This window comes from Nomascus leucogenys, chromosome 7b, assembly GCF_006542625.1.
Source record: "Nomascus leucogenys isolate Asia chromosome 7b, Asia_NLE_v1, whole genome shotgun sequence".
NCBI classification, from domain to species: Eukaryota; Metazoa; Chordata; class Mammalia; order Primates; family Hylobatidae; genus Nomascus; species Nomascus leucogenys.
Window position 1 is genome coordinate 9,722,367 of NC_044387.1, and position 26,078 is coordinate 9,748,444.

The following is a 26,078-nucleotide window of genomic DNA, read 5'->3' on the forward strand; positions in this document are numbered from 1 at the left end:
CTGGTATAGTAGGGCAGTTAGCTTTCATTTTTTACTTTTTTCTACTTGTTTAAAAATTTTTTTTCAGGGCTCATGAAAACTTTTTTTCTTTTTTATTTTTTTTCAGGGCTCAATTTTAAAAAGTCAGTTAAAGTAACACATATAATAAATATGTATATATTATACATATAACACATGTATAATAAATATACAATAAATTGTTGTATTTTAACTTTAAAGTTCACTCTTACACTTTTTTTTTTTTTTTTGAGATTGCGTCTCACTCTGTTGCCCAGGCCGGAGCGCAGTGGCACAATCTTGGATCGCTGCAACCTCCGCCTCCTGGGTTCAAGCAATTTTCCTACCTCAGCCACCTGAGTAGCTGGGATTACAGGCACCCACCACCATGCCCAGCTAATTTTTTATATTTTTAGTAAAGATAGGGTTTCACCATGTTAGCCAGGCTGGTCTCGAACTCCTGACCTCAGGTGATCTGCCCACCTCGGCCTCCCAAAGTGCTGGGATTACAGGCGTGAGCCACCGCACCCAGCCTAAAGTGTTTTCTTGAGTGTGTGAGAAGAGGGTAGGATTACAGTTGGCACATAGGAGAGTCTATGGGTCTGTGTTGACTGTGAGCATCATCTGTTGTCTTGTGAGAAAATGGTCCAAGGCCAGGTGTGGTGGCTCACCCCTGTAATCCCAGCAGTTTGGGAGGTCAAGGCAGGAGGATCACTTGAGCCAGGAGTTTGAGACCAGCCTGGGCAACATAGCAAGACCCCATCTCTATAAAAAATAAATTTTAGACCAGGCGCAGTGGCTCATGCCTGTAATCCCAGCACTTTGAGAGGCTGAGACGGGTGTATCACCTGAGGTCAGGAGTTCGAGAACAGCCTAGCCAACATGGTGAAACCCCACCTCTGCTGAAAATACAACAAATTAGCCAGGTGTGGTAGCAAGTGCCTGTAATTCCACCTACTGGGGGACTGAGGCAGGAGAATTGTTTGAACCCGGCAGGCAGAGGTTGCAGTGAGCCGAGATCATGCCACTGCACTCCAGCCTGGGCAACAAGAGGGAAACTCTACCTCTAAATAAATAAACAAACAAACAAATAAAATATTTTAAAAGGTGGGGAAAGAAGGAAAGAAAGAAAATGAAAATGGTCGGGAGACCCAGCTCCCGAGTCGCCGGCATCAGGGATCCTCTGTGGCGTGTCATTGGCATTGTCTGGCCCCTGGTGCACCCCCGCGGCAGACAGAGCTCATGCCCCTTCCCACCCTGTGGCTGGTCGGGGGTCCGGGCACTGCGTGGACGGTGGCTCTGTAGGATGCAGGGACTGGGCTGCAGCCCATGCCTCAAGCAGACTGCATTATGAAGCATCTTATCATACTCCTGCTGGGACCAAGTGGTATGGGGCTTCGGCTGTGGCTACAAGCAACTGGGCATCCCCCTCAGCTAATTTTCCTGAGCAAGTGGTAGATAATCTGCCGGCCGATATATCCAGTGGCATTATGGTTGGGCCAGTGTTGGAAGTAGAGATGGTCAGAAGATGGTGGTGAGCATAGGATGGAACCCATACTATGAGAATATGAAGAAGTCCATGGAAACACATACCATGCATACCTTCAAAGAGCACTTCTATGGGGAAATCCTGAGTGTGGCCATTGTTGGCTACCTCAGACCAGAAAAGAACTTTGATTCATGAGAGTCACTTATTTCAGCAATTCAAGGTGATTTTTGAGGAAACTAAGAAACGACTAGATTTACCAGACCATTTGAAACTCAAGACAATTTCTTCCAGGTTTCTAAAAGCAAAATAATGAATGGCCACTGATGAAAAATCATATTATTTATTCATTCACTGTTTTCTAGTATTTCAGTGTTTTGTTTTGTTTTTATTTTATTTTATTTTATTTTATTTTAATTTTTTGAGACGGAGTCTTGCTCTCTCTCCCAGGCTGGAGTGCAGTGGCGTGATCTCGGCTCACTGCGACCTCTGCCTCCCAGGTTCAAGTGATTCTGCTGCCTCGGCCTCCTGAGTAGCTGGAATTACAGGCACACACCACCACGCTTGGCTAATTTTTGTATTTTTAGTAGATACGGAGTTTCACCATGTTGGTCAGGCTGGTCTCAAACTCCTGACCTCGTGATCTGTCTGCCTGGTCTCAAACTCCTGACCTCGTGATCTGTCTGCCTTGGCCTCCCCAAGTGCTGGGATTATAGGCATGAGCCACAACGCCCGGCCCAGTGTTTATTATTGTCCAGCCTCATCTTGGTTATATTTCAAAAATCAAACATTTTCCTACAGCTGTGAATTAGTTTAAACAGTACGATGTAGTTACCATATCATGCTTCATCTGTTAAATTAAGCCCATCATGTCATAGCACTAAAAAGATTCATTTAAAAATCAAGATTTAAAAAATATATATTGATTAAGATGTACTACTAGGAAGGTATTACATGTGTATAAGTATGGGTAAAAAGGCAAGTCACTAGTTTGAGCTGAAAAGTAAAATTTTCATGGTAAAATACCAGCATGTATGTACTTGTATAGTGCGTACTTCTAAGTAGAGAAGGCTTATAAAAGTAAATGGATTAAGGCCAAGTGCAGTGGGTCACGCCTGTAATCCCAGCACTTTGGGAGGCCAAGGTGGGAGGATTGCTTGAGCTTAGGAGTTCAAGACCAATCTCGGCAGCATAGCAAGACCCCATCTCTATAAATAAAACAAAAGTAAATGCATTAAATGGAAGGTTGATAGTTTATCATAAACCTACAAAGATGTTTGTAAAATTTTGTTTTAGTCATTTTCTTTGAACTCACATCATTATACCGTCTTCATTTTTGTATGGAGCTGGTTCAATTCTAAGTCCTCTAGACTTTCCCTGCCTATCTTTGTTGTTGTTGTTGTTGTTGTCAAAGACAGTAAAATAAGTGTTTTTCAAGTCTAAAAAAAAAAAGAAAAGAAAACTGTCAAGAACTGCTATTCTGAAACTCGAAGTCTGTTTTATCCCTGCTTAAAAGCTTTCAGTATCTGTTCCTTGCATGCAGCTTGGCACCCTCAGCATGTCAGACTCCTGCTGTTTATAGGATAAAAGCCTGACATATCTTATCTGCTGTGATACAAATTACCTCAAGCTTGATCTTTACTGATCTTGACTGCAGACACTACAGCACACTGAGCTCTTGTAACAGGTAGGCTACTCGCTAGGATGCCTGTGCTCTTCCACTTCTAGTCACTGAGTTTTACACTTACCAAGAGTGAACTGTTTATTCTCAAATCTGCTTATGCCAGTTGCATCTGTTACTTTAGGCAAAGCATTATGGTATGGGTTTCCTTCCATGCCAAACTGTGAGTCTTTGACTGTACCAAGCCATATAGTAACCCCATTCCTCTACAGCAACTGTGGTCTGTCTGACAACAGTCTTACTGCTTATTTCATCTTATTAACTCCCATTCATCCCTTTATTCTCAGCTACCTCTTCTTCAGGAATCTTTCCTTGTTTCCTGTACCCACCACCCCTAGGTTTTATTCTGGGTTACGTGCCCTTCCTATGTGCTCCAACGTGGCATCTACCTCTGTCTTAGTGTTTATTGTCTAATAAGTCTGCATATTCTTCTTCATCTTTTGCTAGACAGTAAGCTCCTTAAAGGCAGAGATTACATTTTTGTTATTTCCACATCCCCAGTGTCTTAGCACACTGCCTAGTACATAGAAGGTACTTATTAAACATTGAGTGAATGAATTAAATTTAAAATACTGCTCCTCCTGGAGTCTTCTCCATTTTACTAAATGGCAACTCTGGTCTTCCAGTTGCTCTACCAAAAATCTTGAATATATCTTCCTTCTCTCTGACCCCACCTCCAGTCCATGAGCAAACCTTTCTTCTTATGATACCCAGAATTCAACTACAGTCGGCCGTCATCCATGGGTTCCACATCTGTAGATTCGGCCAACTGTGGATTGAAATTATTTGGGGAAAAAGAAGAGGGTGGTTGCATCTATACTGAACATGTAGACTTTTTTTTCTTGTCATTATTCCCTAAACAATACAATATAACAACTATCTACATAGCCTTTACATTGTATTATAAGTAATCTAGAGATTAAAGTGTATGGGAGGATGTATGTAGGTTACATGCAAATACTTGTGTCATTTTATATCAGGGACTGGAGCATCTGGGGATCTTGATATCCAAGGGGGTCCTGGATCCACTTCCCCTAAGATACTGAGAAGTAACCGTACTTTCCTCTCCCCCACCACCTCAGTCCCAACCACCATCATCAAATCTTTATAGAATTATCTCCAGAGCCTCCTACTTTTTTTTTTTTTGGCAACAGGGTCTCACTTTGTCACCCAGGCTGGAGTGCAGTGGCACGATCTTGGCTCACTGCAACCTCTGCCTCCCGGGTTCAAGCAATTCTCCTGCTTCAGCCTCTCTAGTAGCAGGGATTACAAGCACACACCACCATGCCCAGCTAATTTTTTGTATTTTAGTAGAGATGGAGTTTCACCATGTTGGCCAGGCTGGTCTCAAACTCCTGACCTCAAGTGAGCTGCCTGCCTCGGCCTCCCACAGTGCTGGGATTACAGGCATGAGCCACTATGCCCAGCCAGAGCCTCCTAACTGATCTCTCACTTCCTCCTTAGTCTCCTTCAGTCTGTATTCACCACGGCAGCCAGTGTGATCATGTTAAAACATGAATGAGGGCTGGGTGCAGTGGCTTATGTCAATAATGTCAGCACTTTGGGAGGCTAAGGTGAGAGAATCCCTTGAGGCCAGGAGTTTGAGACAGGCTGGGCACCATAGCAAGACCTCATTTCTACAAAAAAAAAAAAAAAACAATTAGCAGGGCATGGTGGCATGCACTTGTAGTCCTAGCTATTCAGGAGTCGTTCAGAGTGAGACCCTGTCTCTTAGAAAAAAATTTTAAAAAGTGAATGAGATCATGTCATTTCTCTGTTCAGAGCCTTCCAGTTGCTTCCTTTCTCACTCAGAGGAAAAGCCAGTCCTTACCTTGTCCTGCAAAGCCTGTTTAACCCGGCCATCCTATTCTGTTTACTTACACTGCTGCAGCCACCCTGACCTCTTTTCTCCTTCCTAAACACTCCTGGCATGTGTCTGCCTGTGTACCTGCTATGACCTCTGCCTGGTAACCATGTGGATAACTCCTTCGCCTCCTTTTAGGTTTTTCCCTAAATGGCCACTGTTAAATGATAAACTTTAGACAAATTATGTTTAACAGTGCTTTTTTTTGTTTTGTTTTTTTGAGAAGGAGTCTCACTCTGTCGCCCAGGCTGGAGTGCAGTGGTGCGATCTCCGCTCACTGCAATCTCCGCTCACTGCAATCTCCGCCTCCCAGGTTCAAGAGATTTTCCTGTCTCAGCCTCCCAAGTAGCTGGGACTACAGGTGCAAGCCATCATGCCCAGCTAATTTTTGTATTTTTAGTAGAGACGGGGTTTCACTCTGTTGGCCAGGCTGATCTCGAACTCCTGACCTAAGGTGATCCACCCGCGTCAGCCTCCTAAAGTGTTGGGATTACAGGCATGAACCACCATGCCTGGCCTAACAGAGTTTGATCAAACAAAGAACAATTCTCAAATTGGGCAGCCCTCAGAACCAGAAGGTCAGAGTGACTCTGGAGCTGTCACATGGTAGAATATTTATGGACAGAAAAAGGAAAGTGACATATAGAAGTCAGAAGTGAGGTATAGAAACAGCCAGATTAGTTACCACTTGTTTACCTTATTTGAACAGTTGGCTGCCTGTGATTGGCTGAAACTCTATGATTGGCACAAGATCTAGGTAGGTTATAGTTCACTATATACTGAGAAACCTTCAAGGTTATTTTTTTTCCTTTTTTTTTTTTTTTTTTTTTTGTTGTTGTTGTTGAGACAGGGTCTTGACAGGGTCTTGCTCTGTCATCCGGGCACTGGAGTACAATGGTGCAGTCATAGTTCACTGCAGCCTCCAACTCCTGGGCTCCAGATCGCCCTGCCTCGGCCTCCCAAGTAGCTAGGACTACAGGGATGCCACCACACCCAGCTAATGTTTTTAAATTTTTTGTACAGATGGGGGTCTTACTGTGTTGCCCAGGCTGGTTTCAAACCCCTGGCCTCAAGCGATTCTTCTGCCTCGACCTTCCAAAGTGCTAGGATTACAGATATTAGCCCCTGCTCCCAGCTGAATATTTATTTTAAAAAATAAAAAGAATATTTATTTTTGTTCATATTAAATCTATCTTCTTAAAGCAACTAGAAACAAAGATGAAACTTAGTACATATGTTTTCTCCCCCTGCAAAGGTATGAGTTAGCAATTCCAAAATGACTTTTTGTATACTTTAGGATAAGTAAATATATTGTGATCCTGGCCTAGTTCCCTTGGACAATAAAGAAAAAGTATATACCCTCTCCCACAAGCCATTTATTCATCGTGGTTTGTTCATCAAATATATATTGGGTGTCTAGTATGTGCTAAATCCAGTTCTAGATGCTAAGGATATGGTAGTAAATAAAAAATGAAAATCTCTGTTCTCATGAAGCTTACAATCTAATATTGTAAGATAGACAATAAACAAGGAAAATACATAGTGTGTTAGAGGATAAGGTTACAGACAAAATTTAAGCAGAGAAGGGATAGAGAGTACTGAGGGTTAGAAAGAGGTACCATTGGCCGGGCGCGGTGGCTCATGCTGTAATCCCAGCACTTTGAGAGGCTGAGGCGGGTGGATTACCTGAGGTCAGGAGTTTGAGACCAACCTGGCCAACATGGCGAAACCTTCTGTCTACTAAAAATACAAAAATTAGCTGGGTGTGGTAGCGGGCACCTGTCATCCCAGCTACTTGGGAGGCTGAGGTAGGAGAATCACTTGAACCCAGGAGGCGGAGGTTGCAGTGAGCAGAGATCGAACCACTGCACTCCAGCCTGGGAGACAGAGCGAGACTCCATCTCCAAAAAAGAAAAAAAGAGGTACCATTTTAGATAGTATGGTGTTAAGTCAAGTTAAAGCTGTCTCTACATATTTTAACTTCAGTGCTGGGAATGGTAAAAAATTAAAAATAAATTAGCTGGCATATGCCTGTAGTCCCAGCTACTTGGAAGGCTAAGGAGGGAGGATCACTTGAGCCCAGGAGTAGGAGGCTGCAGCAAGACCATGTCTCAAAAAAACAAAATAAAATAAAATAAATAATTGTAACAGCTAATGGAATAAAACAGGTGTGAAAGTGAATTCCTGTGGTTTGAAATTGTAAAGAATAAAGGGAATAATCACTTGGTGATTGGATTAGATTAGTGGTTCTCCACTGAGGCTGATTTTGACCCACAGGGTCAAATGTGGCATCTAGTGGGTAGAGGCCAGGGAGACTGCTAATCATCCTACACAGGAGCCCACATACACACACAACAAATAATTTTCCACCCCAAAATGTTAGTACTGTCACAGTTGGGAGACTCTGGGTTAAAGAATTTTACAATCCTTTGTAATTGTGAGATTCTCTGTAGGTCTTCTCTTTTTCTGAAGGTTGAGAGTTCCTTGAAAATTACTTTTGTGAGTTTTAAACTTCTCTTCATAACAAGTTTTTATATCTTAATATGTACATATTTTTATAATAATTATAACAGCTTTCTCCCTGCTGTATTATAATCACTGTAGAAATGAGTTGTATCATCTCTAAGGAGAACTAGGAACAGCATTGTTGCTCTTCAAATTCTTCTTGAAACTTAGAAATTTATTATTTATTGTATTTTCCCAGAAAAACAAGCCTATAAAGCTTAATATCTTGGGGAATAATTTGGGAACAGAACCTTAACAGATAACTTAAATGAAGAGACACTTATTTTTATGAAATTGCAATTTTTAGCAATAACTCTTACTGAATGCCAAAGGTATTATCATTGTTATGATAGTTCAAAATGTATTTCCTGCCCTCTGGCCCTTAAATCTGGCAACACAGATTTGTTCCTGTTGTGTGTCAAGTTTCATTCGTTCCTACAGAGTCAAGTGAGATTTGTTAGATTTGTGCCTTTGTTTTGCCATTTTCTTACATCCATGGTCATTGCACATATTTCCCAGAAGTGCATACCCAGTTAGCCTACTTCCTTTGTGTTTTCTCTCCATAACAAAGGAGACTCACTGCTGATAAAACTATTTGTTTTCAAGATTTCAGGAGTAAATAGCTGTGTTCTAATTGTTCCTTGATTTAGTGAATAATTTTAGTGTGTTCAATTACTGTTCTTCATCTCTTAATTTTGGTTTATTCTTTCTTGTAAATGATTTGTTACATGAAAGAAAGAAAATAGAATTATAGACATTAGAATTAGAAAAAACACAGTCTTCTGCCCTTTGGTAGATAAAGTATTAATTTGTATTTCTGCTTTAGAGCTGAAGTAGCATCCACAGCTTGGAACTGGCGGAAGAGTTTTTGTTGTTGTTGTTTTGAGATGGAGTCTCGCTCTGTCACCAAGGCTGGAGTGCAGTGGCGCGATCTCGGCTCACTGCAACCTCTGCTTCCTGGGTTCAAGCGATTCTCCTGCCTCAGCCTCCCGAGTAGCTAGGACTACAGGCGCCCGCCACCATGTCCATCTAATTTTTGTATTTTTAGTAGAGATGGGGTTTCGCCATGTTGGCCAGGCTGGTCTCTAACTCCTGACCTTGTGTTCCACCCGCCTCAGCCTCCCAAAGTGCTGGGATTCCAGGCGCGAGCAACCGCGCCCGGCCGGAACTGGCAGAAGAGTTACACGGGCTTATAAAAAAGCAGACAATTTTCTTTATCCTTTGGGCCTGTCAGGAGTTGGAATTGGTACTCACGAATGGTTTGTGGCATGCTTCTCTCAGTGGAATGCTGACCTTTGCTTGATGATATAGGTTGCAAGTTTTAGTAGTGTTGGATTCTCAAGTATTTTGAGTAGCTTCTCTCAGAACTCATAAAATTATACTGGTTAAAAAATACTCCTCCATCTATTTTGGCTTAGAGAGTGAAAAAAAGTACTTGAACTTCTCAGATAAAAAGCTTTGAAATACCAAATGTTCTTACAAGGACTTTATAATCTGTTATTTAAGTAATGTGGTACGTTTTTGTACTTGAGGTTGTCCTTTAGAAGAATCCTTTTAGGCTGGGCGCAGTGGCTCACACCTGTAATCTCAGCACTTTGGGAGGCCGAGGCAGGCGGATCACAAGGTCAGGAGATCGAGACCATCCTGGCTAACACGGTGAAACCCCATCTCTACTAAAAATACAAAAAATTAGCCAGGCACAGTGGCAGGCGCCTGTAGTCCCGGCTACTCGGGAGGCTGAGGCAGGAGAATGGTGTGAGGCGGTGAGGTGGAGCTTGCAGTGACCTGGAGCTTTCAGTGAGCCGGAGCTTGCAGTGAGCCGGAGCTTGCAGGGAGCCGAGATAGGGCCACTGCATTCCGGCCTGGGCAAAAGAGCGAGACTCCATCTCAGAAAAAAAAAAAGAAGAATCCTTTTAGTCTTTCTGCTTGTGTTAATAATGAGGATATGAAAGCAGATTTTTTTTTCTTTTTTCTTTCTTTTTTTTTTTTTTAAATAATAAAAGGTCTCACTCTGTTGCCCAGCTCTGGAGTGCAGTGGCACGATCACAGCTCACTGCAGCCTCAACCTCCTGGGCTGAAGCGATCTTCCCACTTCAGCCTCTTGAGTAGCTGGAACCACAGGAGTGTGCCACCATGCCTGGCTAATTTTTAATATTTTTTTTAGAGATGGAGTCTCCCTCTTTTGCCCAGGCTGCTATTGAACTCCTGGGCTCAAGTGATCCTCGCATATCAGCCTCTCAAAGTGCTGAGATTACAGGCATGAGCCACCACACTGGGTATGAAAGCAGAATTTTAAAGAATAGTTAGATCTTAGTCTTAGCTGCATTGCCTCCTAAGTGTTTTTGTATGTGCCTATGTCTTAAATGAAGAAAGTTTTTATTTCTGAAGAATTTATTTAACAGGCAACGTATTTCACTTGTTTAGAAAGGTGGGTGCACTATACCTTTCTACAGTATCTATGGAAGCTTCTGATCGCTGGTCCTGAGCTCCCCTGTCCTCCTTTTCTCTTTTTTTTTTTTTTTTTTGAGACGGAGTTTTACTCTGTCGCCCAGGCTGGAGTGCAGTGGCGCAATCTCGGCTCACTGCAAGCTCCGCCTCCCGGGTTCACGCCATTCTCCTGCCTCAGCCTCTCCGAGTAGCTGGGACTACAGGCGCCCGCCACCACGCCCGGCTAATTTTTTTTTGTATTTTTAGTAGAGACGGGGTTTCACCTGGTCTCGATCTCCTGACCTCGTGATCCACCCGCCTCGGCCTCCCAAAGTGCTGGGATTACAAGCGTGAGCCACCACACCCGGCCACCTGTCCTCCTTTTCTCTTAAAACAAATGCAGTAGACTGCTCAATAGCACTTTCTAGTCTGATTTTTCTGGCTGTTGGTTTTTCTCTGTTAAGTGAAGTGTGCATTGCATTGAATAGGAATACATTCTAAAATCTAGGCAAATAGGAATGTGTTAATATCCTTCTATACTGGCCTCTGGGGCATGGGTGCTTTTGAAAAAATGAGACTAGCAAGAATCTGTAACTAAGGGTTTTTTAGATTATAGGCAATGCCTCCAGTGACAATGTATGAACATTTTAAGTTATAACTAAAGATGACTCCTTAATGTTATGTGAATCTATAAACATATAACAAATACGACTGATAAAATTATTAGGTGATGTCTTTTATTTTGAGAAATGGGCTCTCATAATGCTCCTTAGAGATAGGCAGCAAAATATCTTTAACAACTGTATGCAACCAATGAAAAAATTGAATTTGAATCTCTTGGCTGTTTTGTCAAGTTTATCCTTGGTTAGACTATATTTCCTATATATAATATTTTGAGATACCTTAAATCAAAACTTTATTTCTTCAATTGTCTTTAAATGGATTTTAGTAAAAGACTTCTCTTCCTTAGGATTTTTTCTTTTGGTTCTTCAGATCTTGACTAGAGCCAGAAAGCTGGATGTGTGCTTTTTTACTGAGTTTGTTCATTGCTTCATTTGTTCCACTATTTATTTAGCAAATGTTTATAAAGTATATACCATGTGTCAGGCACATTGTTACAATTCTATCTGGTATTTTTTTTTTAATCATTTCAGGACTGGTGAGGAATATTTTAATATCTCAAGATGGTGTTAAATTGGGATCATATGTTTTCAAAAAAGAAGCACCTGGCTCATTGTATTGTTCTACTCTGAGGCAACCTTGGGGGGCCAAGATCCCCATCCTTAAGCTTGTAAGGATCATGATGCTTGTGAAGCTGTTTCAGGTGTTTTGTGATACTTAACTGATGCTTGCTGCCTGCCTATCCTAATTCTCTAAGCAATGAGGAACTCTTCAATGAGCTTCTAGTCTCTGTTAAGGCAATTTTAAATGTCACCACGTTTCCCCCTCCTGTCACTCATTGTACCAGATCCATACTCACTTCAAACCATGTGAGCTACTTAAGTAAGAGTTGTAAATTGTGTGTTTTATCTGATATTGTCATGGACCTAGCATGTTAGCTATAAGCCACTCTCATCTCTAAAGCTGTTATGTTAAAATTATATTTAAAGCTATATCAAAATTGCTACTTTGAATGGTATATAAATTGACGAATAGATTGCCTATTGTACAAATGAGGGAACTTGTTGCTCTTCATCTGGAGAAGTGCTGCCGCCAGCCATTTTGCTATCAGCAAAGCTTCCAAATTGCTTCTAACAGTAGTGGCTTGTGTTGTACCCTGGCATAAAGAGACACCTTACCTTAGGTCTCCTAAGAGGTCAGTGACAGAGATATAAATGGAATATTGGTATGTAGCTTTAAAACAGCAAAGCTTAAAAGCTGACATTTTGCTTTCCCTTTTTCTCTCCATCTTTCTTGTTAAAGGAGTGGTTAACGTGTTGCTAACAACTCCACTCTGGGTGGTAAACACCAGACTGAAGCTGCAAGGGGCAAAATTTAGGAATGAAGACATTGTACCAACAAACTACAAAGGTATCATTGGTAAGTGTCTCTTCGCTGAATTCCTATTTAAGGGTTTTCTTCCTTCTTTGTATCTGGAATATGTTGCCACATAAAGCTACATAACATATCCTTTGCCCACTTTTTGATGGGTTTGTTTGATTTTTTTTCTTGTAAATTTGTTTAAGTTCTTTGTTGATTCTGGATATTAGACCTTTGTCAGATGGGTAGATTGTAAAAATTTTCTCCCGTTCTGTACGTTGCCTATTCACTCTGATGGTAGTTTCTTTTGCTGTGCAGAAGCTCTTTAGTTTAATTAGATCCCATTTGTCTATTTTGGATTTGTTGCCATTGCTTTTACCTAATGTAAATGATGAGTTAATGGGTGCAGCAAACCAACATGGCACATGTATACATATGTAACAAACCTGCACATTGTGCACATGTACCCTAGAACTTAAAAAGTGTAATTAAAAAAAAAAAGCTGCATAACAGACAACCTCAAATCTCGGCCTCCATCAATAGCATTTTTTTTTAACACGTGTTTGTGGATTGACGTGGATTTGGCTCATCTTGGCTGACCCTAGCCTGACAGTCTCCATTCACATGTCTCTCCTCTTTCTGGGACCAGCATAAGCATATTCTTCTCATTGTGATGGCAAAAGGTCAAGAGGACACACCCAATGGTATAAACACCTTTCAACCCTGTTGGCACCTCGTCTGCTGACATCCCAGTGGCCAAAGCACATCACGTAGCCAAGCCCAAGACAAGGGGTAGAGAAGTATGCTGCTCCCAAGGAGTATCAGTGGGAGGGGATGAATATTTTTGAAGAATAATCTGTACTTTTTTATTCTAGTGTTGTCTTTGGATAGACACCAGATTGGTATCTGATATCTTTGAACTTCTGCCTTTCAATAGTACCGCATTGCCAGGTTCTCCCTTCCCATACATCAATCTTTGTAGTGAAATAGTGGTTTTTAAAAGTCAAATCCTGTATAATAAATTCTAGGAAATGATCTTATCTTTTCTTGTGCTGGACTTTTTTGTGAAATATGTGGGCTCAGTTCACAGCTCTGTGTAATCCAGAATTCCCAGTGATGGTGATAATGACTTAGGAGAATTCGATCATCAGGAACAGTTGCCTGTGATTGAAGTTGGTCTCTCAATAACTTGGTGACTGTCAATGTCTGATTATCAAAAAGTAATTAACTGATAAACTTGTCCCCAAACTATCATTGCAAGAAAGAAATCTTTTTTTTTTTTGAAATGGAGTCTTGCTGTGTCACCCAGGCTGGAGTGCTGTGGCACAATCTTGGCTCACCGCAACCTCTGCCTCCCGGGTTCAAGCAATTCTCCTGCCTCAGCCTCCCAAGTAGCTGGGATTACAGGTACGCGCCACCATACCTAGCAAATTTTTGTATTTTTAATAGAGACAGGGTTTCACCATGCTGGCCGGGCTGGTCTCGAACTCCTGACCTCGTGATCCACCCACCTCGGCCTCCCAAAGTGCTGGGACTACAGGCGTGAGCCATTGCAACCGGCTGCAAGAAGGAAATCTTTATAGAACCAGTATGGTTTGTGTTCTGGGTACATTTGAAGAGAATTCCTGTTGTCTTCTCTAGTTAGGGGATTGTGATCATGCTTTTCAAAAGTCCCTGATTTCTTGCTTAGATGCTTTTCATCAGATCATTCGAGATGAAGGAATCTCGGCTTTATGGAATGGCACATTTCCCTCATTGCTGTTGGTCTTCAATCCTGCCATCCAGTTCATGTTTTATGAGGGTTTAAAACGGCAGCTTTTAAAGAAACGGATGAAGGTAATCCCTGATTTTGAAAGCAGTAAAATAATTCTGTCTGACACCTTCTTGTTGGCTTGATTGATGTGGTCTGTTCTTCCTTTGCTTTCCAGCTTTCTTCCTTGGATGTGTTCATCATTGGTGCAGTAGCCAAAGCGATTGCCACCACGCTCACCTATCCCCTGCAGACGGTACAGTCAATTCTGAGGGTGAGTGCTGGGGTTCTCTTCGCATTTAGTCAAACAGCATTCGAATATATGTGGTCTCTTGATTTAAAACAATGTTAATAAAGCAATAAAGCAGTTAGTTGGTATACCAGAATATTCCCTATCTGGTTTTTTTTTCTTTTCTTTTCTTTTTTTGAGATAGGATCTCCCTCTGTCACCCAGGTTGGAGTACTGTGGTGCAACATGGGTCTCTATAGCCTCGACCTCCTAGGCTCAAGCAGTCCTCCTGCCTCAGCCGCCCAAGTAGCTGAGACTACAGGCATATACCACCTTGTCTAGCTAATTTTAAATTTTTTTTGTGAAGATGAGGTCTCACCATATTTTCCAGGCTTGTCTCAAAGTCCTGGACTCAAGCGATCCTCCCACCTTGGCCTTCCAAAGTGCTGGGATTATAGGCATGAACCATTGTGCCTGGCCCCCATTTTTTCATTTGTTTGATATTCTGCTTAACTAGACTGGCTGTCATTGGTTTAGAATGAAGTTTGCATTTGTAATTTCTTAGGTAACGTAATGTCTCAGAAAACACAAATGTGGAGACAAGTTCCTTAAAGACCTCAGGAAAGCATAAGTTTGCTTCCTGCTCATTCAAGTTGATTGGTTTGGTGCCCCAGGGGGGATTGTCCTTTACAAAGTCAGAGGTTAATTCCTTTAGTTCACTCAGGAGGAATGAATGATTTAGCTTTTCTGAAGCACTCTCAAACTTCTGTTTTTTAATTCATTCAGTTATTTATCCATTCAAATATTTACTAAATACCCACACAGTGGGAGGACCTGGGCATGCAGTGGTAAATAAAAGTCATAATCCCTGCCCTCATGGAGCTAGTGGAAGAGAGAATGAACAGGTAAACAAGCAAAATAAATAGGTAATTACAAATTGAAAAAAGAGCTATGAAGGAAATTATTTACTGGAGACGGGCATGGTGGGGATCTTCTTAGATAGCACGATTGGAGGTGGGCTTTGAGAAGGAATATTTAAATCAAGATGCAAAGGAGGGTAAGGCCCTAGAGGGGCAGAGTGGAGGAAAGTGCATTCCAGGCAGGGGGAGCATGATGTGTGTATTAGTCCATTCTCATGTCACTCTAAAGGACTGCCTGAGACTGGGTAATTTATAAAGGAAAGAGGTTTAATTGACTCATATTTCAGCATGGCTGGGGGGCCTCAGGAAACTTACAATCATGGTGGAAGGGGAAGCAAACATGTCCTTCTTCACATGGCGGCAGCAAGGACAAGTGCAGAGGGAACTCCTATAAAACCATCAGATCTCATGAGACTTAATCACTACCACAAGAACAGTATAGGGGAAGCCACCCCCATGATTCAGTTATCTCCACCTGGCCCTGCCCTTGGCATGTGGGGATTATTACAATTCAAAGTGAAATTTGGGTGGGGACACAGCCAAACCATATCAATGTACTAAGAATTTGGTGCATCTTAGGGACTGAAAGAAGGCCTCTATGGCAGTAGAGTGGCTCAGGGTGAGATTGCAAGAGCAGCAGGGAAACTGTAGGTGAGGAATGTAGATTTTTATCCTCAGCACTTTAAGCTGAGAATATGTGATGGGAAGGGCTTTAAGCTGGGGAATATGTGCTGTGATTTACAATTGGAGAAGATTATTGTGGCTATTGTGTGGTGAATTGGTCAGAAAGCTAAGAGAGAAAGCCAGGGGCAATCTAGTAGGAGGCCATTTCAGTAATACAGGCAAGAAAGGATGGTGGCCTGGACCACAGTGGTGGCACTGGAGAGGAGAGGGGTAGGATGAGGACAGATTCAAGATCTGTTTTGGAGAAAAATTTCAAAAGGCTTGTTGCTAGATAAAATAGGGGTGGTAGTGAGAATATTCCAGTTCAGAAAAATTAGTACCTTATGTTAAAAGCATTTTTACTAATATATTATTTTAAAATTGGTACTTAATATAAGGAAATTCAGTAGCATCCTTATAAATGTATTTTAACACTTTTATAATGTAAACACATAATGTGAAGAGCTTAGACTGCAGAGGTTCTAAATGATTCGTTTCTTAGAATTTCCCAAAGAAGTGGAAGTTATTACCATCAATATCTAAATCATTATCCTGGGCATATTTTTTTCTTTTGAAGTAGAATTTTCCCTATACCTCTCTATAAAATGAAAATTATTATGCTTGCTTCATTGAAAAATTTTTCTTAGGCCAGACATGGTGGCTCATGCCTGTAATCCCAGAACTTCGGGAGGCCGAGGCGGGTGGATCATTTGAGGTCAAGAATTCGAGACCAGCCTGGCCAACATGGTGAAACCACATCTCTACTAAAAATACAAAAATTAGCCGGGCGTGGTGGTACATCATGTCTATAATCCCAACTACTCGGGAAGCTGAGGCAGGAGAATCACTTGAACCTGGGAGGCGGAGGTTGCAGTGAGCCATAATTGTGCCATTGCACTCCAGCCTGGGTGACAGAGTGAGAAGATGTCTCAAAAAAAAAAAAAAAAAAAAAAGGAAAAATTCTTCTTATTTTCACTTATTTGATTGAAATATTTCACTCAGTTGAAAAATACAGGATTAATGAAATCTATGGTACTAATTGGATAAATGTATTAATGTATGCTATAAGATACTGCTCCAACATAATATCCTCTCCAGGTAGAAATGAAGATTTTAAAAAGCAGCAACAGTACTTTTGTTTTTTTTTCCCTCTTTCCTCAGTTTGGGCGTCATAGACTAAACCCAGAAAACAGAACATTGGGAAGTCTTCGGAATGTTCTCTATCTTCTTCACCAACGAGTAAGGTGAGTTTTGTAGATGCCTCACATTCTGTGCTCTCCTTCAGCAGCCATCTCTGCCAGGGAGGGGTTGCATTTCCCTCTCTCACACTACTGCCTTGGTGATGGCAACCTCCAAAACCTTTCCCTTGCTTGCTGTGCTTAGACATTTCCCATTTTAGGAGCCTGGTACAGTATGACAGCATTTTGGGAAATTATGGAAAAGTTCAGGTTCTTATTCTTTGTTAGTTACAAATATAGAGAACTCCTTCAGAAAGAGAACCCTTCTATACTCCAATCACCCTGAGTGTGCTTTCATCAGTGGCATATCCTATGATGCCTCTTAGCAATATAACATCTGCCTATAGGAGTACTGGAGTAGGGAGGGGGCAGTGGAAAAAGTGATAATAGTGATGATGATGATGATGATGATGATGATGATGATGATGGTGGTGGTGATGGTGGTAAGGGTAGCTAACATTTTCAGTGGCTTGCTATGTGGCAGACACTGAGCTAGAGGCTACACATAGGTAATCTCAATCCTTTTTTTTTAAGACGGAGTCTTGCTCTGTTGCCCGGGCTGGAGTGCAGTGGCGCGATCTCCGCTCACTGCAAGCTCCGCCTCCTGGGTTAACACCATTCTCCTGCCTCAGCCTCCCAAGTAGCTGGGACTATAGGCGCCCGCCACCACCCCTGGCTAATTTTTTGTATTTTTTAGTAGAGATGGGGTTTCACTGTGTTTGCCAGGATGGTCTTGATCTCTTGACCTCGTGATCCGCCCTTCTCGGCCTCCCAAAGTGCTGGGATTACAGGCGTGAGCCATCGTGCCCGGGCTTCTCAATCCTAACAGTAGCTCTGTGAGTTAAGAACTATTGTCATTTCCTGTTTCATTTAAAGAAACTGACACTTAGTGAAGTCAGATAAGTCAGGGACTTCCTTTGAAGCAAAAGCTCTTATAACTTTATTACTGTTCCTAGATATAAGATACTTTGAAAATAAATTTATTATTAAAATAAAATATGCAGCCAGTCAAAGTGGCTCATGCCTATAATCCCAACACTTTGGGAGGCTGAGACAGGAGGATAGCTTGAGGCCAGGAGTTCAAGACCAGCCTGGGCAAAGTAGTGAGACCCTGTCTCTACAAAAAATATTTACAAAATTAGGCAAGCATGTGGCACAAACCTGTAATCACAGCTACAAACGAGGCTGAGGCGGGAGATTCATTTGAGCCCGGCAGACTGAGGCTATACTGAGCTATGATGGCACCACTGTACTCCAGCCTGGGTTATAGAGGCAAGACCTTGTATCAAAAAAAAAAAAAAAAAGAACATTCAAGGGACTAAAAGATAAAATTAGTCTGGGCATAGTGGCTCACACCTATAATCCCAGCACTTTGGGAGGCCGAGGCAGGCAGATCGCTTTAGCTCAGAAGTTTGATACCGGCCTGGGCAACATAGTGAGACCCTGTCTCTACACAAATAAAAAATTAGCTAGGCATGCTGGTGCCTGCCTGTAGTCCCAGCTACCTAGGAGGCTGAGGTGGAAGGATTGCTTGAACTCAGGAGGTCGAGGCTGCAGTGAGCTGTGATTGTGCCACTGCACTCTAGCCTGAGCAACAGAGTGAGACCTTCTATCAAAAAATAAAATAAAATAAAAGACAAAGAATAGATAGGTATAAAGTAAAAAATAAATACTCACTGTATCAAGTATTGGGAGGGATGTTGGAGCAACCAGAACTTACTTTCTTATGCTGCTGGTGGAAATATAGAATGGTACAGCTGCTTTGGAAGGCAATTTGGCATTTTCTTTAAAAATTTATATATACCACACCTATTATAGGACCCAGCCATCCACTTCAGGGTATTTACCCAACAGAAATGAAAGCATATGTCTACACAAAAGCTTGTATACAAATGTTAATAATGACTTTTTTTTTTTAATTTTTGATTTTTGTGGGTACATAGTAGGTATATATTTTTGAGGTATGTAAGATGTTTTGATACAGGCATGCAAAGCATAATAATCACATCATGGAAAATGGGGTATCCTCTCAAACTTTTATTCTTTTTGTTACAAACAGTCCTATTACACTCTTTTAGTTATTTTCAAATGTACAATTAAATTATTATTGACTGTAGTCACCTGTTGTGCTAGCAAATACTAGGTCTTATTCAAACTATCTATTTTTGTACCTATTAACCATCCCCACCTTCCCCCCGCCACTGCTCTTCCCAGTAGTCTCTGGTAGCCATCCTTCTACTCTTTATCTCCATGAGTTCAATTGTTTTGATTTTTAGGTCCTCAAATAAGTGAGAACATGCGATATTTGTCTTTCTGTGCCTGGTTTGTTTCACTTAGCAGAATGACCTCCAGTTCCATCCATGTTGTTACATACGACAAGCTCTCATTCTTTTTGATGGCTGAATAGTACTGCATTTTGTATAAGTACCACATTTTCTTTATCCATTTATCTGTTGATGGACACGTAGGTTGCTTCCAAATTTAAGACATTATTTGTAAGAACCAAAAACTAGGGCCAGGCACAGTGGCTCACACCTGCAATCCCAGCCCTTTGGGAGGCCGAGGCAGGCAGATCACGAGGTCAGGAGATCGAGACCGTCCTGGGTAACACAGTGAAACCCCATCTCCACTAAAAATACAAAAAAAAATTAGCCTGGTGTGGTGGTGGATGCCTCTAGTCCCAGCTGCTCGGGAGGCCGAGGCAGGAGAATGGCGTGAACTCGGGAGGCGGAGCTTGCAGTGAGCCTAGATGGCGCCACTGTACTCCAGCCTGGGCAACAGAGCGAGACTCTGACTAAAAAAAAAAAAAAGAAAGGAACCAAAAACGAGAAACAACCTGGCTGGGGTGCGGTGGCTCATGCCTGTAATCCCAGCACTTTGGGAGGCCTAGGCAGGCGTATTATTTGAGGTTAGGAGTTCGAGACCAGCCTGACCAACATGCTGAAACCTCGTGTCTGCTAAAAATAAAAAATAAAAATAAATTAGCCAGGTGTGGTGGCACATGCCTGTAGTCCCAGCTACTCGGGAGGCTGAGTCAGGAGAATGGCTTGAACCCAGGAGGCAGAGGTTGCAGTGAGCCAAGATCTCGTCACTGCACTCCAGCCTGGGTGACAGAGTGAGACTCTGTCCCACTCGCCCCCCACCCCCTCCAAAGAAAAGAAAGAAATCGGACAAAAAAAAATTCATACTGTCTGATTTCATTTCTATAAAATTCTAGAAAATGCAGACTAATCTGTAGTAACAGAAAGCAGTCAGTGGTTATCAGGGCCAGTGTAGGCAGAGTGAGAAATGGTTACAGAAGGACATGAGGATACTTTTGGGGTAATAGATATGTTCACTGTCTTGAAGGTGAACTTATCAGGGTGGTGTCATGAGTATATATATGAGTCAAAACTTCTCAAATTGAAGTCAGTTAAACTTCAGTAAAAGCTGTAAGTACATGCATATGTAATCCCTATTTTTCTTTCTCTCCTTATTCCTTTTCCAAGAGGTGATCACTATTAACAGTTAAGTGTATATATTTCCAAAATATTATGTAAAATATATATTGCCAACATATCGATGCAGCTTGCCCTTTTTTAATCATCGTCACTCCTTCATCAGAATTTTTTTTGGGATGGGGGACAAGGTCTCACTTCTGTCACCCAGGCTGGAGTGCAGTGGCACAATCATGGCTCACTGCAGCCTCAACTTCCAGACCTCAGGTGATCCTCCCATCTCAGCCTCTCGAGCAGTTGGGACTGCAGGTGCACACCACCATGCCAGGCTAAATTTTTGTATTTTTAGTAGAGACAGAGTTTCACCGTGTTGCCCAGGCTGGTCTCCAACTCCTGGGCTCAAGGGATCCACCTGCCTCAGCCTCCCAAAGTGTTGAGATTACAGGCATAAGCCACCATGCCTGGCTACAACTTGCCTCTTTAATAAACTTAATATCTCAAACATCTCTTCACATCGAAATCTATAGACCTAATCTATTTTTTGTAGTGACTGCCTGGTTTCCTGTTATGTAATATACCATGATTTATTTACCAGTACACTTACTGATGGATATTTTGGTTGTTTCCAGGTTTTTGCCTTTACAAACATTGCTGAATGAACAACCCATAAATTTAGCTCTGTATACCTGAGGGATTATAATTGTAGAGAAAATTACCTTAACCAATGAAATTACCTGGTTAAGGAGTTTGAACATGTGAAATTTTGATAGAGATTTCCAAATTGACCCCAAAAAAGTGATAATTTCTGTTTCTATCAGCATTGAGAGAATTAAGAAAGATGTAGTTAACAAGAAAGTTAAGAACATAGTGTCAAATGGAAATCTATGGGTTTATGTAATTTTCAAATCCATTGTGTTTTTACATGTTGTATCTGCTTTGGTTCTCATTCAACCTTAAGGATGTGGAAGGGTGATTATATTCCCATTTTGCAGATTAGGAAATAGATTCAGAGAAAGAAAGTGACTTGCCCCAAATGAGATCAAGGCAGACTCAGATGTTCAAACTCAGATGCTCAAACTCAGATGCTCAGTAAGCACTCAGGAAGGATTGAATGAATGAAGAGCTTTCATTCTGTTCATTAGAATGTTATTCAATGATGGAAATACCTGTACTGTCCAGTAGGGCTGCCACTAGTTATATGTGGCTGTTGAGCACTTGAAATGTGCCTAGTGCAACTAAGAAACTGAGTCGTTTTTTTTTTGTTTTGTTTTGTTTTGTTTTGTTTTGTTTTGTTTTGTTTTTTGAGACGGAGTCTCGCTCTGTCGCCCAGGCTGGAGTGCAGTGGCGCAATCTCGGCTCACTGCAAGTTCCGCCTCCCGGGTTCATGCCATTCTCCTGCCTCAGCCTCTGTGAGTAGCTGGGACTACAGGCGCCCGCCACCACGCCCGGCTAATTTTTTGTATTTTTTAGTAGAGACGGGGTTTCACCATGGTCTCGATCTCCTGACCTCGTGATCCGCCCGCCTCGGCCTCCCAAAGTGCTGGGATTACAAGCGTGAGCCACCGCACCCGGCGAAACTGAGTTATTTTTATTTTTATTTATTTTATTTTTTGAGACAGAGTTTCACTCTGTTGCCTAGGCTGGAGTGCAGTGGCATGATCTCGGCTCACTTCAACCTCCGCCTTCCAGGTTCAAGTGATTCTCCTGCCTCAGCCTCCTGAGCAGCTGGAACCACAAGGCATGTGCCACCACACCTGGCTAATTTTTGTATTTTTAGTAGAGATGGGGTTTCACCATGTTGGCCAGGCTGGTCTCGAACTCCTGACCTCAGTTGATCTGCCTGCCTCGGCCTCTCAAAGTGTTGGGATTACAGTCATGAGCCACCATGCCCAGCCTATTTTTAAAAAATTTTAGTTGCCACATATGGCTAGTGGCTGTGATAATAGATAATGTAGTATACCATACCAGGCCTCTCCAAACTTGTGTGTGATTAAAAATCACCTCAGGTGCTTGTAAAATGTAGGTTTGCCTCCTCTCTGGGTTGTGGCCTGGCAGTCTACATTTCTAAACAAACCCTGGTGCTTCTGATGTGGCTGGACCTCACCTTGAGAAACACTGAGGTGGAGTTTCTTAGGTTTCTTGGGGTAACATAATTCAAGTTAGTAAAGGAACTAGAAATTCATCGGTCAAGTCTTTAAATCATTCCCCTTTATCACATGATTTTTCCCCAATTATAGGTTTTCACATAGCATATATATAAGATGTAGTAATAGCTTCTGATGGGAACACTTGATTCATTTTAATATCTCAATCTGCATGCTGTAAATAGCCCTGGAGTTGCTGATGAACTAGCAGATAAGATTAATTCACTCTCAACAAATAGCTTTAGAGAGATCTTTTGCTCTGAACTCCCATTTTAGCTGAAACATTCTTCCCTGAGGTTAGATTCCTACGGGCTGGTTTCCAGGCTGGCATCCTCCTCCTCCTCATCTGGGAGCTTGTTAGAAATGCACATTCTTGGGCTAGGTACAGTGGCTCACGCCTGTAATCTCAACACTCTGGAAGGCTGAGGCTTGGAGGATCACGTGAACATAGGAGTTGGAGACCAGCATGGGCAACATAGTGAGACCCTGTCTCTATTAGTAAAAAGAAGAAATGCAAATTCTTGAATTCCATCCCAAACTTAGTCAATCAGAAACTCTGGGAATTGATCCAGCAATGTATTTTGTAACAAGCCTTTCAGGTGATTTGGATGCCTGCTAAATTTGAAAACCACCAGGTTAGAGGACGAAATGTATGGGAAGTTTGAGAATCAGGCGGCTTTTCATTTGTCTCTTTCTCTAGTTATATTGAGCTAAAATGATCTAAACATATTGGCAGCTTTCCTGCCATTTAGGGACTAAGTTGAAATAACTGAATTAGCATTAAAGTGAAGATCCAAAAGTTCTTAGTTAGATCTCAGATTTTGCCATTAAGATGGTTTTAGGAGGTTTTAGGATCTGCATCTTCTCAGTGGGATATTGTCAACATTCTGCTAATTAATGGTGACTATAAAGACAAAGTATTAATGGTTCATGAATACTAAACTTTCATCAGTTCCCAAATACTTTTAAAGATAAGAACTACTTTGACAGGCTGGGCATGGTGGCTCGTGCCTGTAATCCCAGCACTTTGGGAGGCCGAGGCGAGTGGATCATGAGGTCAAGAGATCGAGACCATCCTGGCCAACATGGTGAAACCCCGTCTCTACTAAATATACAAAACATTAGCCGGGCGTGGTGGTGGGCGCCTGTAGTGCCAGCTACTCAGGAGGCTGAGGCAGGAGAATGGCGTGAACCCAGGAGGCAGAGCTTGCAGTGAGCCGAGATCACACCACTGCACTCCAGCCTGGGCGACAGAGTGAGACTCTGTCTCAAAAAGAAAAAAAAAATAAGTACTCTGACAACAGAAGTCTGTGTTGAAATCTAAAACCTCCGTTGCTTGTTCTCATCAAAGTAGCTATCTAGGTAGCATGTTGTCTGATGCAGGAGCTGACTTCTGTTTTTTCAAACCTCTTTCCCTTTAGACGTTTTGGAATAATGGGACTCTACAAAGGCCTTGAAGCCAAACTGCTGCAGACAGTGCTCACTGCTGCTCTCATGTTCCTTGTTTATGAGAAACTGACAGCTGCCACCTTCACAGTTATGGGGCTGAAGCATGCACACAAACACTGAGACGCCTTCCCATGAAAAATCCCGAAGATGCTCAAGAGGGAGGTTTCCTCCTGAGTGAAGAGAAGTGATTCTCCTTTGACTCTGGCTCCTGCCACCACAAATGTTACCCTCATTGGCTTGAAAAGCATCCAAGGGTGAACAGGGAGTATGGCCAACTGAACCTGTTGTCACCTTAATTGTCATGCTGGCTGGTTGGATTTTGGGGTGGCAGTTGGACTAATGTGAAAAAAACATTGCTGAAAACCTAAAAGTGAAAGTTTGTGTTTATTGGTTTTCTTAAGAGAAATGGACTATTGTGCTCTCGTGTAATATTTTCTATTTAAATCTTTCTTAAATATACCAGCTGTTCTCCTTCCTTGAACTCTCCCCCAGGTTCTAGGACAAATTTAATAACATGTAGTTCTCCTCAAATACTTTTGTATGTCTCAGTGTTGGTGTTTTCCTCCCTAAAACTAACATTAGGGCTGTGCCACGGGCATGACTTGATTTTTGTTGGGCTTTTTTTTTCCTGCCTAAGGAGCGGTGTCTTTTTAGGATATGAGCTATTTATTTTGTGAAATGAAAATTGTTCATCCCAAATGATTCTCTTATAAACTATTTGTAAATGTCACTTATTCATTAGTGTTTGACATAATTTTTAGAATATTTATTTTGAATCAATCCTTTCATTACTAAAGACTTGAAGTTTTGTGTCCATCCTTACAAGCACTGGTCAGTCAAGTCCCAGTAAATGGTCAGCACAAAAAAGATATTCTTGAAAATTGCTCTTTATTAAGGTATTATGCTGAGTTTGCAACCAGATGGGAAAAATCACAAAAATGAGAAGAGGAACAGGTATCTTGTTGAGGTCTGGATATTATCTCCCTTTATAAACTTGGTGTAGGCTGTATATTTTGAAAATAAACATCGGGTTGAGGTTATTTCATTTGGAAACCGTCCTTAGAGTCCTATTGCTCAGTGTGGTCCATCAGATGGTAATACTGTCACAAGCTCAGAGTTTGCTGGGCACGCAACCCAGAGTTTATGAATCCTGTTCCGTATTTTAACATTCCCAGGTGATTCACAGCCACATTAAAGTTCAGGAGACCATAGGACCCCTGACCCATGAGAAGAAGTGATTGGTTTCAATTATAGACATCAAGATAAAGATGTTTCTCAAAGGAAAGAGATTAATGTATTAAAACAACCTCTGAAAAATCTAGGAGTCCTATGTCATCTTTTGCTTTCACCTCACAGCACGTTGTTAAGGTGGTAGGGCTTTTATTATGCGGCCAGGAGTGGATTTAGATATCTCGACCCACTCAAGAAGCAAATTCACTTGACATTAGCAGAGCGGTTCTTTGGATTTCTCTGACTTCGTTTTTGTCCCTATAACAAAATGGCAGGTTTTTCATTTGTAAGTCCGTGATTCAGTCAGAGAGAGTAATAATAAAATACTTCATTATTAAGGATTTAGTTCAATTTTGAGAGTGGAAATTTCCTTCTCTTATTTCCCCTCTTTAGTCCCTGTGGTAATTTCAAAGTATATGATTGTTAAAGATCATTGTATTGTTCTAGCAAACAAAAATTAGCAGGAGCTAATAATCTGGGAAGAAGACTGAACATTCATCCCCTATTTAAGTCGGAGAATTGAAGACAGAATTGTTTTTACTATTTTTTAATTTTACTTTAAGGTTTTTGTGTGCCTGTGGCAGACCTTGAGTGGGAAGTACAAAATTATTCTGATTTCTGTATAGGAGAAGAATGATCATAAAGGTATCGTGTATTTTCATTATTGTTTTAATTATGCTGTTCCCTTTGGAACTTGAATTTTGAGCACAGAATATTGTGAGTTGGTCTGTTAGGATAATTTCCAATTCAAATTATATAGCTGTATTAGGTATTTATGATGTGAGAATGTATTTGATGCTTCTCTTTTTCTGATTTTATGAGGAAACAATTTAACATTGAGGGTTATTTTCCTTATGGAAATTTACAAACTCACTAGTTGAAACTAGTTAGTAACCCACCTAGTTTTGTAACCATTGGTTAATAATAAGTTGTTTGAGAAAACTAAAGAGCTAAAGTCTGTACTAGGGAAATGGGAATTTTTTATTTTTGATACTTTGTGCAATTTCTCTAGAATATGAGGATTAAGAACCTTAGGGATTGTATTAGTGTCATGGCAGTAGAAGATTTAATTTCTGTA

The 26,078-nt window shown here is 41.5% G+C and overlaps 1 protein-coding gene and 1 pseudogene across 2 annotated transcripts in view; both read left to right on the top strand.

Moving 5' to 3' along the window:
* Positions 1-25,087, top strand: part of SLC25A17 (solute carrier family 25 member 17) — a 53,577-nt gene extending 28,490 nt beyond the window's left edge. For both annotated transcript variants that reach the window (XM_030815485.1, XM_003264791.3), the window contains 5 exons: positions 11,884-12,000; positions 13,631-13,776; positions 13,869-13,964; positions 16,664-16,746; positions 23,743-25,087. In XM_030815485.1, coding sequence (XP_030671345.1) covers positions 13,729-13,776; positions 13,869-13,964; positions 16,664-16,746; positions 23,743-23,890 — 375 coding nt within the window. In that variant the 5' untranslated portion in view covers positions 11,884-12,000; positions 13,631-13,728 and the 3' untranslated portion in view covers positions 23,891-25,087. The remainder of the gene's footprint in view (positions 1-11,883; positions 12,001-13,630; positions 13,777-13,868; positions 13,965-16,663; positions 16,747-23,742) is intronic.
* Positions 1,327-1,842, top strand: LOC100594026 (annotated as a pseudogene).
* Positions 25,088-26,078: the final 991 nt, after the last annotated feature.